The sequence below is a fragment of the Salvelinus alpinus genome, chromosome 37 (genome assembly GCF_045679555.1).
Source record: "Salvelinus alpinus chromosome 37, SLU_Salpinus.1, whole genome shotgun sequence".
Lineage (NCBI taxonomy): Eukaryota > Metazoa > Chordata > Actinopteri > Salmoniformes > Salmonidae > Salvelinus > Salvelinus alpinus.
The window spans coordinates 12,186,901-12,208,050 of NC_092122.1; the positions used below are offsets into that span (position 1 = coordinate 12,186,901).

General features: G+C 43.8%; 1 protein-coding gene across 2 annotated transcripts; it reads right to left on the reverse strand.

Annotated features, from left to right (window-relative positions):
• Positions 1-7,393: 7,393 nt before the first annotated feature.
• On the reverse strand, positions 7,394-20,977 carry LOC139566067 (ankyrin repeat and SOCS box protein 13-like). Of its 2 annotated transcripts, none has more exons than XM_071386931.1 (6): positions 20,839-20,977; positions 20,370-20,557; positions 19,987-20,143; positions 19,778-19,912; positions 19,420-19,611; positions 7,394-7,546 (listed from the first exon to the last, which is right to left on the reverse strand). In XM_071386931.1, exons 1-6 carry the CDS (start codon positions 20,882-20,884, stop codon positions 7,539-7,541), a joined length of 726 nt encoding a protein of 241 aa, XP_071243032.1. In that variant the 5' UTR covers positions 20,885-20,977; the 3' UTR covers positions 7,394-7,538. The 2 variants fall into 2 exon arrangements, with proteins under 2 accessions (XP_071243032.1, XP_071243031.1); XM_071386930.1 differs by lacking the exon at positions 7,394-7,546 and adding an exon at positions 13,962-16,828.
• Between the last annotated feature and the right edge of the window lie 173 nt (positions 20,978-21,150).

The following is a 21,150-nucleotide window of genomic DNA, read 5'->3' on the forward strand; positions in this document are numbered from 1 at the left end:
GTTCTTGCCATAATATGGACTCAGTCTTTAACCTAATAGAGCTATCTTCTGTATACCCCCCCACAATCACAACACAACTGATTGGGTCAAACGCATTAAGGAAAGAAATTCCACAAATTAACAAGGCACACCTGTTAATTGAAATGCATTCCAGGTGACTACCTCATGAAGCTGGTTGAGAGAATGCCAAGAGTGTGCAAAGCTGTCGTCGAAGGCAAAGGGTGGTCACTTTGAAGAATCTCAAATATAAAACACTTGTTTGGTTACTACATGATTCCATATGTGTCATTTCATAGTTTTGATGTCTTCACTATTATTCTACAATTTTGAAAATAGTACAAATAAACAAAAACCCTTGAATGGGTAGGTGTGTCCAAACTTTTGACTGATACTGTTGGTCAAATTAAGTTCCTATAGCTGTAGGTGTGGGAGGCTGGGAGTTTCCCTAAATGATTGACTCTGTCTTGTCTTTGTGTGGGTGTGTGTGTGTGTGTGTCTGTGCTGCTGATCAGTGCACTTTTTTCACAGAGCTGGCTGTTTTTATTTCTCTCCAGTGCTCCCTGTACAAACACAGTTTTTGTAATAAGGCAGACACTGCCCAGTTTAATTGGGCCTCATTTCCTAAAGCGTGCTCACATGCACATATGCACGTACACACACACACAAACGCCTTCTAATAGCAGGTCTAGTAGGAGAGGGTTTGGGTGGCACAGTTATCTGTCCCAGTTCCAAATGCATACAGCAGACATGTTAAAAAGGCTCTGGATATTCCACATGGTAAAGGAGTTATGGCAGACATTAAAAGGTTTTCTGGGGGCTTGGTTTCCCTCCCTCCAAACGCTGCATTAGTACAGCTAATGGTCCCAGGGCTCTGGCAGTTCAAACACACCGGCCAGCTCACTCCCTGCCATCCTCGTTGGTGATGACTTTCTTTTCCCTTTCTTCCTCCCCATACCTTTCTGCCCTCTTTCTCTCCCCTCCTCCCTTTTTCCTCCCCATACCTTTCTGCCCTCTTTCTCTCCCCTCCTCCCTTCTTCCTCCCCATACCTTTCTGCCTTCTTTCTCTCCCCTCCTCCCTTCTTCCTCCCCAGACCTTTCTGCCCTCTTTCTCTCCCCTCCTCCCTTCTTCCTCCCCATACCTTTCTGCCCTCTTTCTCTCCCCTCCTCCCTTCTTCCTCCCCCTGTCCTTTCTGCCATCTTTCTCTCCCCTCCTCCCTTTCTTTATCTTCCATCCTTTTCTCTCACCTATTACATTTCTCTCCCTTTGGTTTGGTGGTATGCTCTTAGAAAAAAAGGTGCTATCTAGAACCTTAAAGGGTTCTTCGGCTGTCCCCATAGGATAACCATTTGAAGAACCATTTGCGGTTGCAGGTAGAACTCTTTTAGTTCCAGGTACTGGGGTCTACAAGGAAATAAAAAAAGTTTATCCTACAGGGACAGCCAAAGAACCCTTTTGGGACCCTTTTTTCTAAGAGTGTACTTAATGTACATTCTCCCTACATCTTTCCTCTTGCCATCCCCCCCCCCCCCCCAACCGCTTTCCCCTCCCTAAATCTCTCACCCTTTCCCAGAAGCGTTTAGCCCAGGACGTCTGACCCCAGCCTGTCTGTCCCTTTGAGCCCCACAGATGTTCTGGCCCGCTGAGTCTCACGTGCCCCAGCAACAAGGTGTGTCCACTCCATGAAATCAGTTCAACCGTGCAGGGTATTTTCCTCACGCGATGCCAATCTGTAATGAAAATGTGTTTTACTCAACTGGAACGCTCATTTCGCACTTGATTTGTTTGACGTTGTACTTACCCAATCTATTTCTCATAAGAATATCTAATAAGAGAAGTCATTGTTTTGGATCCAAAAGTCCTTATAAAAGTGAATGTGTGTCTTTATGGCCATTGTAGAAGTACAACAGAACAGTAGCAGTCAGTACTTGTGATCAGCACAGGTGATGAATAGACGGTCTTGTCACTGGTGAGTCATGGATGGTCACAACTTCTCCAGATCCACTTCTTCAGCAGCAACCTGAACCAGCAGGAACTAAGGAAGGGCTCTCATTAGTTCCTCTGAGAGGGTTTACTGTCATCTTGCTCTGGTGTTCATTTACTTTCTAAGCAGGTGTCAGGTCCCCTTTCAAATCCAATGTAGTCTAAAGTAGGGGACTCACCTCTTAGAGGGCAGCAACAGTGCAGCTGTTTGAGTGAATGAGGACTAGTCCCAATATAATAAGAAATGTCTCATGTAAAAAAATTCAAAAGAAGACATTTTGATCATGGATTATGTGTTTCATCTTCTCTCCAGATCTTGTGCTTCAATTGTATGTGTGCATTTTCCCCTGTTTTCAATAGTCTCCCCGTACACCATACACATTAACAAGCAATAAAGTAGAGATGACCTTGCTGGTATTGGGAAGGACTGGAGAGGCTGACGTTTTGTATGAAAAGGCTCTTTGTCTGGTAGTGCCAGGCCCTGTTGAGCATACGGTTCTAATAGCTTTGTCTGTATGTGTGTCCGGAGTGCCTGAGTGTAAGAGTATGACGTAACAGGTGAAATTACACGTCTAGCCAGCAAAGCAGATGTGAGACACAGGTTGGAGGGGGCAGGGAGAGGGAGAGGGTGGAGGTGGACCGCTGCACAAGTAGTAAAGGACTGGGAACGTACAATGTCAATGTATGGTAGGTGTTGGGAGGACTGGGATAGAGTTGGTCCAGGCGTCAGATCAAAGGCTCCAGGAGAACAGTAGTGTGTGTGTGTGTGTTGGTGTCACTGTTTCCATCAAGACGGTAAGGTCCATAAACTAGCAGCAGGTGTAGCCACAGACAAGGGAGTCTTCCAAAGGAGGCCTGGATTGGAAAGACCCATTAGTTGGGCAGATGTTTTCCATTTAAATCCTAAGGATAGGGTGATGAAAAGAGAGAGAGACACATATTGGTAGACTAATCCCCTACATCTCTTTTGTATAACCCTTTTCCAGACACTCAGACAAAGCAATCAGTAAAAGAAGACCTTGGAGTGTGTGTCAGAGGAGGCTGGTGGGAGGAGCTAGGAGGACTGGCTCATTGTAATGGCTGGAATGGAATATATTGAACGGAGTCAGACATGTTGTTTCCATGGGTTTGATCCTGTTCCATTTATTCCATTTCATCCATTACAATGAGCCAGTCCTCCTAGCTCCTCCCACCACACACTCTCTCTCTCTCCAAGGTCTTGTCTTACTGAAACCATTGGAGAGTTGCTTCATCTGATTGCCTGGAAAAGGGTTATATAACCACAGTAACAAAAGAGATGTTGGAGAGAAAAAGCAAAGTATGTCATTCCAAGAGCTGGCATAATCTGATAGCAGCAGTGGACTAACTACAGAGAAAGGGACTTCTTACTGTGGATCTGATCTGTGGTCGTTTCATTATGTGGTTGTCGTCATATGTAAAACAGGCCAATAACAGCCAGAGGTTATTCCATCGTTTATCTCAAATTCATAGTGTCAAAAAATTATATGTTATGTAAAGATAGTTGGAAAGCTCAAGAAATATTGTTGAGAACCAAAAAGCACTTTCAATCAGCACTATATTTTCAGACGTATTACCTTCTGAGGGAGTTTTAAGCAGGTAGTGTTGAACAATCCATGTTATTGATAGTCTTGTTTTCAGTCCTTTGACACAAACCACTCGACTTGCATGATCTATGAAAATGTACCATGTTTGTAGCTCTTGGACAAGCTGTTGAAACTAACTTCTACTGACCTCCTTTTTAAGAATTTAACCTTTGACCTTTTGTTCATTGGGTTCAAAGCCTGAAGACCCACACCTGCCCTTCTAAGAGCCCTGGCCCCTACACCTCAACATGGCACACACATACACACTCCAGAACATCTCTCAACAGTTTGTGTGTTTGTGTGTGTGTGTGTGTGTGTGTGTGTGTGTGTGTGTGTGTGTGTGTTTGTGTGTCTGTCTGTGTGAATTGGTGAATGTGTGCATGGCCGCCTGTGTGTATGCATGTGTCCGGCATCAAACTCACTCTGCTATGACCATTGTGATCTGTCTGAAGTATTTTAACGGTCTGGTAAAATATTCATTGTAGGTTTTCCTCCCGAAAACTGAGACTGAGCAATAAAATCTCAATAACATTTAGGACCGCCAGCTGGCCGTGCTGAAACATTAAAATGATCACACACACAAACACACTTATAGCAGAGTCTCTTATTTCACTTGCCTGGTGTTGGAGCTTTCAGACACCCACAGTAGACATTAGGCAAGTTGCCTTTAACGGAAAACTGTGGACGGTTAAGTTATTATTATTTAATATTTTTGGTGGCTGGGATGCCAATATCTCTCATTTCCAAGACTATTGCCTTACCAGACTGAGACAACCTATACTACATGGTTGCATTTTTCCTAGTCAACCACCATGTAAGGAATCCAGACATTACCCAATACCCTGTATGGTTCCTGGGGACTACATGTTGTAGACTAGCAGACATGCCGATACTCTGTGTGAGTCCAACAGGTCTACACTCTTAGACAAAAGGGTTCCAAAAGGGTTCTTCAGCTGTCTCCATTGGAGAACCCTTTTAGGTTCTAGATAGCACCTTTTTCTTAGAGTGTAGGTTGTAGGGGGTTTAAAACCACCAGGGGAGGCGTGGGGGAGTGCTTATCGACCCTACACGTGTGATGTAGCAGACCAGACTTTTGTCAATATTTATGTGAGGAAGGTATAGTTTCGCTCTGATCAAATCAAACTTTATTTGTCACATGCGCCGTGAAATGCTTACTTACAAGCCCTTAACCAACAGTGCAGTTCAAGAAGAGTTAAGAAAATATTTACCAAATAAACTAAAGTAAAAAATTATAAAAAGTAACACAATAACATAACAATAACGAGGCTATATACAGGGGGTACCGGTACAGAGTCAGTGTGCGGGGGTACAGGTTAGAGGTCATTTGTACATGTATGCAGGTGTGAAGTGACTATGCATAGATAATAAAAAGCAAGTAGCAGCAGTGTACAAAATAAATGTAGCGGTCCGGTGGCCATTTGATAAATTTTTCAGCAGTCTAATGTCTTGGGGGTAGAAGCTGTTAAAGAGCCTTTTGGTCCTAGACTTGGCGCTCTGGTACCACTTGCTGTGCGGTAGAAGAGAAAACCGTCTATGACTTGGGTGACTGGAGTCTCTGATAATTTTATGGGCTTTCCTCTGACACCGCCTATTATATAGGTCCTGGATGGCAGGAAGCTTGGCCCCAGTGATGTAATGGGCCATACGCACTACCCTCTGTAGCGCTTTACGGTCAGATGCCGAGCAGTTGCCATACCAGGCGGTGATGCAACCGGTCAAGATGCTCTCGATGGTGCAGCTGTAGAATTTTTTTAGGATCTTTTCAGTCTCCTGTGGGGGAAAAGGTTTTGTCGTGCCCTCTTCATGACTGTCTTTGTGTGTTTGGACCATGATAGATTGTTGGGGATGTGGATACCAAGGAACTTGAAACTCTCGACCCGCTCCACTACAGCCCCGTTGATGTTAACGGGGGCCTGTTCGGCTTTCCTTTTCCTGTAGTCCACGATCAGCTCCTTTGTCTTGCTCACATTGAGGGAGAGGTTGTTGTCCTGGCACCACACTGCCAGTTCTCTGACCTCCTCCCTATAGGCCGTCTCATCGTTGTCGGTGATCAGGCCTACCACTGTTGTGTCGTCAGCAAACTTAATGATGGTGTTTGAGTCGTGTTTGGCCACTCAGTCGTGGGTGAACAGGGAGTACAGGAGGGTGAGCCATGGCCAGCTTTTCAAAACACTTCATGGCTAGCGACGTGAGTGCTACGGGGCGGTAATCATTTAGGCAGGTTACCTTCACTTCCTTGGGCACAGGGACTATGGTGGTCTGCTTGAAACATGTAGGTATTACAAACTCAGTCAGGGAGAGGTTGAAAATGTCAGTGAAGACACTTGCCAGTTGGTCCGCGCATGCTTTGAGTACACGTCCTGGTAATCCGTCTGGCCCTGCGGCCTTGTGAATGTTGACCTGTTTAAAGGTCTTGTCACATCGGCTACCGAGAGCGTTATCACACATTCATCCAGAACAGCTGGTGCTCTCGTGCATTCTTCAGTGTTGCTTGCCTCAAAGCGAGCATAAAAGGCATTTTGCTTGTCTGGTAAGCTCCAGTCACTGTGCAGCTCGTGTCTGGGTTTCCCTTTGTAGTCCGTAATAGTTTTCAAGCCCTGCCACATCCGACGAGCGTCAGAGCCGGTGTAGTAGGATTCAATCTTAATCCTGTATTGACGCTTTGCTTGTTTGATACGTGTGTGTGGGGTTGTGGTATAAACGTGATGTTGGCTTCTCATGGTCCAAGGTTGTCTGTAGTGTGTAGGAATGAAGAAGCACAATAAACTAGGGCTGGGAATTGCTAGAGACCTCATGATACGATATCATCACAATACCAATACGATATTTATTGAGATTCTCACAATTCTCACAATGTATTGCAATTCGTGTGTGTGTGTGTGTGTGTGTGCGTGCGTGCGTTCACAGTAGTATAAAACGTACCCAATTGTAAAAGTAAAGATGCCTTAATAGAAGAGAACTCAAGTAAAAGTGAAAGTCACCCAGTAAAACACTACTTGAGCAAAAGTCGAAAAGTATTTGGTTTAAAATATACTTATGTATCAAGAGTAAAAGTACAAATAATTTCAAATTCCTTATTTTAAGCAAACCAGAAGGCACCATTTCCTTGTATTTATAGCCACGGGCATACTCTAACACTCAAGACATCATTTACAAATGAAGCATGTGTGTTTAGTGAGTCAGGCAGTAGGGATGACCAGGGAGGTTCTCTTGACAAGTGCGTGAATTTTACAATTTCTGTCCTGCTAAGCATTCAAAATGTATCAAGTACTTTTGAGTGTCAGGAAAATGTAAGGAGTAAAAAGTACATTATTTTCTTCAGGAATGAGGTGAAGTAAAAGTTGTTAAAAATATAAATAGTTAAGTAAAGTACAGAAACTACTTAAGTAGTATATTTACTTAAGTACTTTACACCACTGTGTGTGTATATCGGAATGTGAGGTATGCGGCAGATGTCCCATAGGGTCGTCCTGGACTCAACTGATTAGAGCAGCTGGGTGACCCTCTCACTCAGGCCGCCTCACACGACAGGCACCCCCTACTGACCCCTCACCTCTGGCTCCTAGGACACAGCTCTTCTGGAGGTCATAAAGGGGGGTTACTGTGGCAGAAATGGGGTTAGGGTCCGGGGGGGGGGGGGGGGGGGGTAGAGTCAGTTCCAGGAATCAGCCCCTCACCTATTCTCATCAGAACCACTTTTTCAGAGAGACTTTATGAGATAAACTTTCCAAATGGAAAATCAGAAAATGGGGCATCTTCAACTGATTTGTTCGAATGTCTCGAGTACGGTAACAAGTGTGAGTCAGAGAGAAAGGGGGCGGGAACACAGATGAAGTAGAGATGAGGTAAAGGTTGTCCTGTCTTGGGGGTCATGGTTGAGCAGTGCCAGGGTAGAGGATATGAGCTGGTCTCTGTGTTCCCCAGATCAAAGGTCAGGGCTCTGAGGACACAGAACAAGACCCACGCCATAAAACTCATAGTTAGGAGGATGTATGGTGCAGTTAGCCCATGGGAGGCATCGTGTTAAATCAGACAGACCTACGTTAACAAGGACACACACACAAAGAAATGTTCCTCCTATCACTCTTGATATAAGCCACATGCCACTGAATCAGCTAGGGAAGGAGAGCTGAGAGGAGAGATATGTGCCTGAAGAACGTCAGGAATTCCAATCCCTGAGCACTAACCAACACAATCACCTCAAAATAAACAGGCCAGACCCTGAATGAAGTGGCGGCAGCACCAGTCACGGCACTAAGCCCAAAATAGAAGAACTATGTGATACCACTAAACTGAGACAGAAACTCAGTCACAGGTGTAAATATTTCCCCTCAGCACCTTTCAGGCGCCAAACTGTTACTTAGTGGCTAATCTTATCTTCATATAAACAAGCCTTAAAAAGCAACAGCTGTGAATTAAGGCCACTGAAAAATGCTGTGTTGAATCAAACCTTGAATTCTTCTTTACTGTCGTCGCCACGCAATGGACCAAAACACTCAAACACTGGCATGAAAACAAACTAGACACAGAATCACTTACTCAACTCTTTCTTATGTTTTTCCTCTCAAACACCCACAAATTATAAAGCACTAAGGCATGATCGTTCTGAGTGTTATAATCCACCTATTCGCCCAAAATAACAAACTGGTTGTAAATCCCAGAGTGGGAAAGTTCAGATTCAAACTTGATTATTACCCTCCTACCTCTGTTGTTATTCAGTAGCTTGGCTCATTACATACTACTGATACATACTACTGTGGAAATGATAGGATCATGTCATTGTACTGTCCTTGATCACTAAGGTCTTTAGTTAGGTCAGTGAAGGACAGGGTAATATAGTACCTGTCCTGTTTGAGCTTAGAGATTTTCCCCGAAAACTATTTATCATCTGCATTAAATCAGCAGGAAAATAAACAAGATCTTACAATAACATAACGGTCTACACAATGTCTGACTGTGCAGTTTCTTCTACAGCCAAAAAGTCACATCTCCCTCCTTTTCATCCTCCCGTTCCCCTACTAACATAATTATTTCACCTGTACAGAGAACAACCAGTCTAGTTGACACTGCTTTCCTAGTCTAAATAAGGTCAAACCGCCAGAGAGGAACATGCAGTAAAAGTGTTTCATAATGTAAAAAGCAGAGTAAATCCATGTTGGGCAGCCTGTCACACCGTGTCATTATTGTGGGCGATAAAATGTCAAATTGATGGTTGTGAGAAAGAGAACAGGTCTATTAGCAACAGGGAAACAACCTGGAGTACATTCTGTTCTGGATCACATTGTTTCTCTGGCCAGCTCCACCAACCATCGCAGGAGACAGTAGCTTCAGGACCTTATTCTACAGCCATACAACCAGACCCATCGTTTCCTTCTAAATGCTGATGTAAAAAGGGTTTTATAAATACATTTGATTGATTGATACAGGGATATTTGGGTTACATACAGTGGCTTGGGAAAGTATTCACCCCCCTTGGCATTGTTTCTATTTTTGGGGGGGGTTTGTATCATTTGATTTACACAACATGCCTAACACTTTGAAGATGCAAAATATTTTTTGTGAAATAAACAAGAAATAAGACAAAAAAACTGAAAAATTGAGCGTGCATAACTATTCGCCCCCGCAAAGTCAATACTTTGTAGAGCCACCTTTGGCAGCAATTACAGCTGCAAGTCTCTTGGGGTGTCTCTATAAGCTTGGCACATCTAGCCACTGGGATATTTTGCCCATTCTTCAAGGCAAAACTGCTCCAGCTCCTTCAAGTTGGATGGGTTCCGCTGGTGTAGAGCAATCTTCAAATCATACCACAGATTCTCAATTGGATTGAGGTCTGGGATGACTAGGCCATTCCAAGACATTTAAATGTTTCCTCTTAAACCACTTGAGTGTTGCTTTAGCAGTATGCTTAGGGTTATTGCCCTGCTGGAAGGTGAACATCCATCCCAGGCTCAAATCTCTGGAAGACTGAAACAGATTTCCCTCAAGAATTTCGCTGTATTTAGCGCCATCCATCATTCCTTCAATTCTGACCAGTTTCCCAGTCCCTGCCGATGAAAAACATGGGATGGTGTTCTCGGGGTGATGAGAGGTGTTGGGTTTGCGCCAGACATAGCGTTTTCCTTGATGGCCAAAAAGCTCAATTTTAGTCTCATCTGACCAGAGTACCTTATCCATACGTTTGGGGAGTCTTCCACATGCCTTTTGGCGAACACCAAACGTGTTTGCTTACTTTTTTCTTCAAGCAATGGCTTTTTTTCTGGCCACATTTCCTAAAGCCCACCTCTGTGGAGTGTACGGCTTAAAGTGGTCCTATGAACAGATACTCAGATCGCCACTGTGGAGCTCTGCAGCTCCTTCAGGGTTATCTTTGATCTCTTTGTTGCCTCTCTGATTAATGCCCTCCTTGCCTGGTCCGTGAGTTTTGGTGGGCGGCCCTCTCTTGGCAGATTTGTTGTGGTGCCATATTCTTTCCATTTTTGAATAATGGATTTAATGGTGCTCCGTGGGATGTTCAAAGTTTCGGATATTTTTTTATAATCCAACCCTGATCTGTACTTCTCCACAATTTTGTCCCTGACCTGTTTGGAGAGCTCCTTGGTCTTCATGGTGCCCCTTGCTTAGTGGTGTTGCAGACTCTGGGGCCTTTCAGAACAGGTGTATATATACTGAGATCATGTGACAGATCATGTGACACTTAGATTGCACACGGGTGGACTTTATTTAACTAATTATGTGACTTCTGAAGGTAATTGGTTGCACGAGATCTTATTTAGGGGCTTCATAGCAAAGGGGATGAATACACATGCACGCACCCCTTTTCCATTATTATTATTTTTTTTTGAAACAAGTACTTTTTTATATTTCACTTCACCAATTTGGACTATTTTGTGTATGTCCATTACATGAGATCCAAATAATAATCCATTTAAGTTACATGTTGTAATGCAACAAAATAGGAAAAACGCCAAGGGGGATGAATACTTTTGCAAGGCACTGTACAACGTGTTAGCATTTTTATCCTTCACCCAAATATGTGTTTGACTGCTCACAAAGAACATTGTTCCTTTTCTTGTCGTGCGCAAAGGAAATCAGACCAGTTTAAATACTCGACTTCTGAGAATGTGTGGATATTTAATGTGCTTTTGTGAGAAGGGGGTAGTTGTGTGTCTATGTGTGTGTTTGCATATATGTCGGGTGTGCATGTGAATTTTGCCCCTAAGGTGTCAAATACCCATAACCAATAGCTTTGACAAAAGGCACCATGTGAACGCAACTGCAGATGGAGCTGAAGGCCTCTGAGGGAAATAACAGGTTCCACATTTGCTGCTTTGTCTTCTTGAAAAAGCCCACAGCTCTTTCTGTTGTAGTGTGGTTACCAAAGGCCCCCGAGGTCTCAAACCAATCCAATCAGCATTTAGCTTTTCTTCGTTATCTTTCAATAGAGTGCAGACTTGAAGCACGAGAAGCTGAGACTTGCTTACAAAGAAAAATTGGATATTGGCGAGATTTTTATTTTTTTACCAGGTAAGTTGACTGAGAACACGTTCTCATTTGCAGCAACGACCTGGGGAATAGTTACAGGGGAGAGGAGGGGGATGAATGAGCCAATTGTAAACTGGGGATTATTAGGTGACCGTGATGGTAGAGGGCCAGATTGGGAATTTATACTTCCAATGGGGAGATGGGGAGAGTGTGTGTAAGAACATGACAGACTCATACACAATCAGTCTGTCAACGTGTTTGTGAGTAAAAATAAAATGTGTGCATGCATGTGTGCTTTTTTGCCTGCATTTCTAGTCATAGTGCCAGTCTGGTCCCTCCTGTGCTCCCTGGGCTAGCCCAGGACAGTCTGTCCGTCTGGGCCCTCCTGTGCTCCCCGGGCTAGCCCAGGACAGTCTGTCCGTCTGGGCCCTCCTGTGCTCCCCGGGCTAGCCCAGGACAGTCTGTCCGTCTGGGCCCTCCTGTGCTCCCCGGGCTAGCCCAGGACAGTCTGTCCGTCTGGGCCCTCCTGTGCTCCCCGGGCTAGCCCAGGACAGTCTGTCCGTCTGGGCCCTCCTGTGCTCCCCGGGCTAGCCCAGGACAGTCTGTCCGTCTGGGCCCTCCTGTGCTCCCCGGGCTAGCCCAGGACAGTCTGTCCGTCTGGGCCCTCCTGTGCTCCCCGGGCTAGCCCAGGACAGGCTGTCCGTCTGGGCCCTCCTGTGCTCCCCGGGCTAGCCCAGGACAGTCTGTCCGTCTGGGCCCTCCTGTGCTCCCCGGGCTAGCCCAGGACAGTCTGTCCGTCTGGGGTGTGGGCCAGTTGACTACTGCTGACCAGGCGTATGTGTCATTGGAGAGAGAAAGACAAAGAGACTTTGTCTGGGAAGAAGAAACTGCTGACTTCACCCCCACTGACTGAACTGGAGTAATGCTGTGTAAGACTAGGAAGCAGGGTGTGGTAGAACTGGCCTGGGGACTCCCTATAGGAAATATAACCAGATGGTTGGGTCATCTGGCCGCTCGCTGTGCTTCTGGGACGTGTGTGTGTGTGCTTCTGGGCTGTGTGTGTGTGTGTGCTTCTGGGAAGTGTGTGTGTGCGTGTGCGTGTGCGTGTGCGTGACTAGACAGATGTGCATATTTATTCATACTGGAGGAGACCAAGCTGTTTTACAGTAAGTCTGAATGACGACGCCCAGCCAGAGGCCTTCTGGATAAATTCTCTGGAATACTGACTTAGTGACGTTTAATTTATGATGTGTTAGGTGGACTAGCTAGATGGTGATAAAAAGGTATTAAAGGTATTAAAGCTAAACAGTTATGAAGAGTTGATCATTCTAACCATGTTTTGAGTACCAATACTGCAGTGAACCGCTGAAGAGGTCCCACGTGATTTCAGACCAAGGCCATAAACAGGTGTGCCTATGCGTTTGATGTTTTCAGTCAAACACACGTCCATTCAGTCATACAGATTAGGATCACTTCAAAGAAGAGCTGCTTTCAAACCAGTATTCCCCTCCCATTCGCCGTGCTTTATTTACCAGTGCAGCGAAATAATTCAATTCCACCAGTCACCCTTAAAGCAGATTTAGGAGACACAAAACACCCAAAATGGTGCCTCACTACCTCTTACTCTAACAAGCAGAGGCTGTGTGTGCTGTGTGTTGTAGTGCCTGACCAGTTCTGAGTTATGGTGTGGTAGAGATTGTCCTTAATATGAACTTCTAACCCATTGCTATAATTATATGGGAGTGGAGAAGCTATAATTACAACAAGCTTTTAATAACTGGTCCGGGGCCAATTTTGTTGTTAGTCCCATTATGGTTAAGGTGAAGACTGAGTGCAAGACATGCTGGTCCTAAATCAGTTGCTCATAGTTGAAAGTACCTATCAGAGTCCCAGCTTGGCACAAACACTGTCTCACATCTGCTCCTCGTTGAGTGGGGGAAGGATTCCTAACTGGAGTTGAAGAGCTCTCCCAGTAAAGCCTAGCAGACCATCACAGCATCAAGTCTATCTCTCCTCTAAGACACACTGAGCCTCTCAGATTCCTGCCTGATCTATCTACATCCATCCTTAATCTCTCCCCTCCCCCCCGAAGAAGTTTATAAACTTGTCTACAAAGAGGTGAAGAGTTGTCTCTTATTGCTAACAAAGATGTGAGGATAATACACATTGGCATATCTACTGAGAGGTTGGAGTTCAAAGGTTGAACGCTAACGAGTAACTCCATTCCACGTATAAACCTTGGCATATCTCTGAGATAGTACAAACAGATGTAATCTAGGAAAGCACATCAACGTGACCTGTTGTTTTTGTGTTAGGAGAGAAACAGAGGAAGTACAGGGGAATACCGTAGTCCCATCCATCTCAATCTAACTAACCTCATAGCCTTGTATTCTGTAATCTAAGAGGGTGGGTGAATGAGAGTATTCTCGCCTCCCTCAAGAATGAGTACGTTTTAAGCCTTTTATTTAGTTGTCTCAAATGCTAGTCTATAGATCAATTTCTTCAAATGGACAGTTCAAGGTTCACTATATCTCCATATCAGCTCAGACAACTCAGGAAAACAGATGTACTCAGAGCCTCTTGTCCACTAGTGTTGGAGCATATGTTTTCCTTGTCTCAGAGACACAACATGGCCTGATGCTCTGGCAGTGCAGCTGCTTTGTAACTTGACGAGTGAGCGAGGAGATTTATTGTTGTTAAACAAATTCCTAACCTATGGCACATCCTAGTGGACACTGGACAAAATTATGGCTGGAGATCCATCTTGTTGCTCATTTCAATTTCTGTTCATCATGATATTGGCCTACTCTAACAGTTGACCCAATTTAGATGAATGAATCAAGCTTATCATAATAAAATCCAAAAGGCAGCGAGCATGTCAACAATGCCGTTCATTAACACACAATGCCAGTCTCACAGTATACAGAGCAACAGTCATCTATACATACATTTCTGAGGAGGATATATTATTTACAATAGTATTTGACTGACAGATTTAAACAGTTACATAAACATGTATCATAATAAATAGGTATTTGTAGCATTCTTAAAACCCAATACTTATTCATGAATATACTGTATCAAGTGTGCTGTTGGCTGCACAGCACCAAATACCTGATGTTTGAAATCCCTGTGCAGATACCTTTGACTGGTTTTGCCTTATCTGAACAGCCAGAGAAAGTGCCTTTGAAACAGGTGTATCATTCCTTTATTAAAGGCTGATCCAAAATCCCAAAATTTCACTTTGTTTTGTTCAAATATGTTTTATAACTGGACATTCTTCTCATGCCTGTTCTCGTCTCCTCCGTCTGTTTCATCTTAATGTTAATACTGAGAAAAATGCTTTCAAACCATCATCTACACGGTCAGCCTATTTTAAGACTTAGCAGTAGCAGATCCCTTCTGAACCGGGGTCAGTTATTTTAACAAGCTATTTGAAAGAGGGCATTTATCCTTGTTACCTCATGTGAACAGGGAGGGCTCCAGCTATTTCTGCTCCTGAGCTTATTTCTGGATGTGTTCTGAACGGTTAAGACGGTAATGGATGAGGTCGCGTTGTTTCCACAGAAAACAGGTCCAAATCGGTTCCTGTCCGGGTAAAAAGCTCTCGAATGCCGCAAGCGATGATCTAACAACCTTCACACTTGACACAGATATGTAATTTACTCAATAGTCCAGCAGACATGCTCATCCAGATTTGGAGCATGGGATTTGGAAGAAGCTAAATAAGGGGGGGGGGGCTGCTTGAGCTTATTGATGATACTGACTTAAATTGCTTTTCGAGGGCATATTTTGCTTTTCGAGTGCATCCAAAAAGTTGACCGTTCCCAAAATGGGTTAAACAGATGGATTATCTGACAGGATAGTCACTGCGCTGTACTTGGTACTATAAATGTTGTTTCAACAATTTGTCAACATATTGTGACGTGGAATCTATATGGAAAATAAATTCGTTTTCGGTTAGATGGAGTCGTGAATCCAACATAGCAATTATTAATTTGTAGACAAACTGGAATTAAAGCCAGACTAAGTCAGTGGCTCAGATGGAACTATCCAAGCAGAAGATAAATCTCCTTTAAAATGTTGATATTTGGTTGTGTTGTCAACAAAACACAATATTACTTTGTAATACAGTAAATAGCCTTAACTTTAGACTATCTTAAAAAACTAATGTAACATTCAAACTTAAAAAAGAGTAACACATCCATGACCACATTTTGAGGTTACTGTAATCATATAAAAGGGTGCATGTGCAAGATAGCATGCATAGATCACAGGTCTGTGGAGATCATCACAACTGCTGTAATAATTTGCACAGAATCTCAAAACGGCATTGATCCCTTGCACCCATGTACTTTTAATGTAATCTCAACTGCAATCCAGGTCATTTGGTTCTGCTATTAGATTAAGCACAGGGATTTATCAATATCTGACATTGTATTTCCATTTGAGCTTTGCTGTGCTTTAAAATGGTTGAAAGCGCAGTGATAAACATTTTGGGTGACAACTAAACCAAAAATCAACATTGTTTTTCTATTGGAATTTAATATGAGTGGGTTAATATAGGTTGTAATCTCATTGATTAACGTCTCAACCAAATATTACCCAATTATCCACACTGAAATTAGGTAGTGTGGCCAGTGGGGAAGGATTAAATAAGTCATAATCTTTTATAAACACATTTTTTGATTAATGCACATTGCCTTACATAGACATCATGTTGATAATAACAGACATATTCCTCTGTTCCATTATTAAGATGGGTTACGTCAAATAACAGTACCAATACAGTGACCAGAGAGACATCGTGTAACTCTGAGGAATCCATACACCCTCATCACACACACCAAAAACAGACAACGTATTCAGGCCTGGGCCGTCTCAGCTATAGTGGATGCAACAGCTCAGAGACGCTAACGGTAAAAAAGCAGGATTGTTTTCCATGGTGGTTCTCTGTTGCCTGGATTCCACGTCCGCCTCAAACACATCCAGTTGTCAGGTGTGGTTTCTGTTCCGATGTCAGGGAGGAATCTGGGATACACAGTGACATCTGGAGCGTGTCAACGGGAACGCCGCTCATCCTCCTGCTGCAACACCGTTTCTCATCCCTGAGGATGTACCGGAGATCTGGGATGTGTTGCTGCCGCATTGTCATGACGACTAAAATGCTGGTGAATTGTCCACAGATAGTATTGCAGAGTGGACAGGATCAGCTGCCAAAGTCACTTCCTCTCCTCCATTTCTTTTCTCCTCTCCCCCTCTTCCTCATTTTCCCTGAGGGCCTCATTTGTCTTTCATGTAGGTTTACAAGATATGGGAGTTCAAGGAATAAACTGTATGTAAAAGTCCACATTAAAACCTCCTATGCTTCTGTTCTTTAAATATGTATCTAATGTGTTAATATGGCACACATTCTGAAGACAAGAAAAAAAGTGCTCCGCTTAAAAACACTGTTGGTTTGGAAACCTGTGCTTTGCTGTATGCATATTATTTTTATGCATCTAATCTAGTGGCATCTAAGGTTCAGACTGTAGCATTATGATAATTGTGATGTTTTACAGAAAGGTTTCAATGTCTGAGCTTCCTTTCTTCTCCTTAGTAAGATAATGGTGTCAGTGGTAACAGAGGAAGCTAATGATTTGCTTTGGTATGTCCAGTTGAACTACGACCTCCAGAGCTCTGATACCCAGCATCGTCCTCAGGGTCACTCTGCTCAGCTGCTGCAGACTCAATGGAGTGCCTACAGGTAGACAACCGCAAAGGTTTATGGGAGATGTAGTCTCTAGCCACAATATATAGAACACAGGAATAGAGTACTCAAGTGTCAATACACAGTCAGAGATATGGGTCCTATTTAGTATCTTTAAAGACTGGAGCTTTTGAGCAGGGATATTATGTTGACGTTTGCTTTTATAACCCAACAATAGGACTCAATGAGTAGAGCAAATGTTTAAAACTGTATGTCACAATGTCCTTGCACTTCATGAAATAAAGTTAATATTTTTCCTTACAAGAGGTGTCTGTGTCTGATGCCTAGGATACTGTTGCTGTGTGGCTTCTCACACAGACCTGGTCTCACATTCCACGAGTGGCTCTGTGGCAGAGGAATCTGTCTGGGTTTGGGTCTCATCGTCAGTTACTGACAGCTAGCTAAGCTGAATGTTATAGACCGGTACTAATTTAATCAGCCTCCTGGAACGTGAGCAGGATAGACATTAACTTGAGGGAAAGGACAGATGGACTTAGCCTATGTTCAAAATACTGGAGAAATATCTTTCTGACGTAAGAAGCAATACCGGACAAGTATCGTCAGGGGTTAAAGTAAGATAGTACGGTCCGGTATTGCTTCCTAAAAAAAGACAGATGGGATACGCCGTACCGGTAAATCATGAGCCTATCACAACAATTAAAACAAAATGACAAGACAACTGTAGGCTTTTACAACATTATTTATCATGACCACGTCAGCCGCATGAAAAATGGACTTGAAATTGGGAGGCATATTATAGACACTCCACAATGTGGTGTGGTTCGAGGAGAACACTGACATTTTTCCAAGGCAGAGATGACTGGCCAAGACTGACGCGCACGGACATCAATTCAGGCTATAAGTGTAGGCAGAATGACAATCGCAGAATGTCATTACACTTTGTGTTTTAACAGATGTTTCTTTCCATTCATCAAATGGTTGGGGCACAGAGCACTGTTTGGCTGTTGGAATTCATTTGTGAGTGGACAAACGTGCGCGTGGAGCCTACATGAGCCTTTTATGGTTTGACATCAGATGAAAACATCATGACTGGTTGTGTTTATGCAACATTAAAAGGTAATACATTTTAGTTAAGTTAAATGACAAATCTGTACTACTAGAACCACAGAGATCCTATTAAATTAAGCTAAGGACCCTGGGACTAAATATCTCCCTCTGCAACTGGATCGTGGACTTCCTGACGGGCCGCCCCCCAGGTGGAAAGGGTAGGCAACAACACGTCTGCCACGCTGATCCTCAACACTGGGGCGCCTCAGGGGTGTGTACTTAGTCCCCTCCTGTACTCCCTGTTCACCCACGACTGCGTGGCCAAACACGACTCCAACACCATCATTAGGTTTGCTGACGACACAACAGTGGTAGGCCTGATCACCGACAACGATGAGACGGCCTATAGGCAGGAGGTCAGAGAACTGGCAGTGTGGTGCCAAGACAACAACCTCTCCCTCAATGTGAGCAAGACTAATGAGCTGATCGTTGACTACAGGAAAAGGCAGGTCGAACAGGCCCCCATTAACATCAACGGGGCTGTAGTGGAGCGGGTCGAGTTTCAAGTTCCTTGGTGTCCACATCACCAACAAACTATCATGGTCCAAACACACCAAGACCGCCTGGTACGGCAAATGCTCGGCATCTGACCGTAAGGCGCTACAGAGGGTAGTGTGTACGGCCCAGGACCTATAAAATAGGCGGTGTCAGAGGAAAGCCCATAAAATTATCAGAGACTCCAGTCACCCAAGTCATAGACGGTTTTCTCTTCTACCGCACAGCAAGTGGTACCGGAGCGCCAAGTCTAGGACCAAAAGGCTCCTTAACAGCTTCTACCCCCAAGACATTAGACTGCTGAACAATTAATCAAATGGCCACCGGACTATTACATTGACGACCCCCGCTCCATTTATTTTGTACACTGCTGCTACTCGCTGTTTATTATCTATGCGTAGTCACTTCACCCCCACCTAGATGTACAAAGTAACTCAACTAACCTGTACCCCCGCACACTGACTCGGTACCGGTACCCCCCTGTATATAGCCTCATTATTGTTATGTTCTTGTGTTACTTTTTATTATTTTTTACTTTAGTTTATTTGGTAAATATTTTCTAAACTCTTCTTGAACTGCACTGTTGGTTAAGGTCTTGTAAGTAAGCATTTCACGGTAAGGTCTACACTTGTTGTACTCGGCGCATGTGACAAATAAAGTTTGATTCGATTTGAAATTAATATGGATGCTACTTTATATGTCATTCTATAATTAGGCCCGTAAAAAAAGGAGGCCCGTGCCAGGAAGAAATTAAATCTACCTTGACCCGAGTATTGTGTACCAATTAAGAAGTGTTCAAACAGCTGTTTTTGATGGGTTCAACATTATCAAGTTATTATTTTAATTCTTTTTTACTTTTCCACTACCTGTAACTTTTGATCCTGAAAAATTAGCAATGGGCACCACCTACTGGTGACATTGTGACATTGCTTAGAAATCCACAAAAAACATATGGGTACATGTCTATTGCTTATAACTGGTAAGTGTAGTTTAAAAATCTCTCTCACACTGACACTTACTTTCATAAAACTCTAAGCAGAGTGCAGCAGGAGAACCAGGTTCGATGTAGTCAATGGGCTTCTTATCGTTTTTGTCTTTGGCGTAGATGTTCGCCCCAAACTCCACCAGCATGTCGATCATGTCTGCACTCTTCACTTTAGCAGCATGGTGCAGGGCCGTCTTGTGCAGCCGAGCATAATTCACTTTGGCACCTGAGGAAACAAATGACACACAAAGGAGGTTATTAATAAAGGTTCACCTCAGAGTTGGGAACTCAAATCCAGGGTTTTATTCTCTATTCAGGTCTATCTTCATTGTGTTCTTCTTCTTCAAAATCAAATAATTTGTTGTTAGATAGTGCTATTCTCTAACGCTCACCTGCGTTGAGTAGTGCCTTGACACAGTCTGTGTGGTCGTTGGCACATGCCACATGAAGTGGGGTCCCATAGTACAGGTCATATGCCTCCAGACTGGCACCTTTAGCGATCATGATCTTCACAACATCAGCATTACCTGAGACACAAGTACAGACCGTCACAAGTTCTCAAACAATCGTGATGCACGCTCATCCTACACCTCACACTTACCCCCCATGCAGGCTTCGTGTAGGGGTGAGGTGGTCCGGGAAGAGAGGGTGGGGTTCACTTTGGCCCCATGCTCCAGCAGCATCCGTACACAGTCAAAGCTCCCGACCGAGCAGGCCTCACACAGAGGGGTGCTACCATCCGTGTTACGGGCATCCACCTACAGGACAACACAGCCATTATATGTATGTATATATCCTGATTAACTATAAATAACACATTACTTTCTCTTCTGTTGATCTTTAACCTGTGTTGAATCTGGGTCACACCTTTCTCCTGTGATATGACTAGAGTGTTTGTTGACAATCCTGTCTTCTTCTATGCCTAACCTACCTCATTTATTGACGTTATTTCTCTTATCTCTCTCAACTTAGTGACAGTCTCACCTGTGCTCCAGCATCCAGTAGCAGCCTGACACACTGGGTCTGCCCCCTTTCACATGCCTCATGGAGGGGGGTGATAGAGTCCACAGCCACTATGTTGACGGAGGCTCCGCTCTGGATGAGTTTCTGCAGCTGGGCAGCATGTCCCTCGGAGGCCGCCTTGTGCACCTCGGTCCTCTCCGACCAGCAGCCTGGGGCAAGCCACACAGTCATCAGCCAGAGCAAACAGCAAGAGAATACCTATTGCTACATAATCAGCCGGCGCTAGGTGAGTGCATGCTAGATAATCTCTTGTGTTGACATCACATTTTGCCATCGTAAACCTTTACTTGACAATCGATATGGACTAAAACACAACATGGCACGTATGTAACTGATTTACGTTGCTGTTATATCATGAACACATGCTTGCTAGCTATGACATGCAGTAACCAAATACAATTTCAAGGAGCCGAAATGCTTTTATACGCACCTATGTCTCCAAAGAAGTATGGTCTGGCAGTTTCAACCTCCATCATTTGGTCAAATCCCGTTTTATGTTGAAAAACTGTAAATTACGTCCTGCGAGAAGTAAACAAACACATTTGAGCTGTGTACATGCGGCACTGACACATCACGTGACTGGTTTTGACATGACCTCTGATGGATTTAAGGGCATGCTGGGAGTTGTAGTACAAATGTTTTGTCAAAATGTTCATATTACTGCAAAAGTAGAGGACTGACATTGTTTGGCTTTATTTTCCCTAACCATGCTAAAACAAGCTTTCATCTCTATAAAATATTA

What these genes read in the sequence shown, in the direction of transcription:
- LOC139566067 (XM_071386930.1), bottom strand. Translation starts at nt 20,884, where the DNA reads ATGATGGAGGTTGAAACTGCCAGACCATACTTCTTTGGAGACATAG. An exon ending in ATACTTCTTTGGAGACATAG is followed by an intron (nt 20,558 to 20,838) that starts GTGCGTATAAAA and finishes GGCTTGCCCCAG; the next exon opens with GCTGCTGGTCGGAGAGGACC. An exon ending in ACACGAAGCCTGCATGGGGG is followed by an intron (nt 19,913 to 19,986) that starts GTAAGTGTGAGG and finishes CTTGTGTCTCAG; the next exon opens with GTAATGCTGATGTTGTGAAG.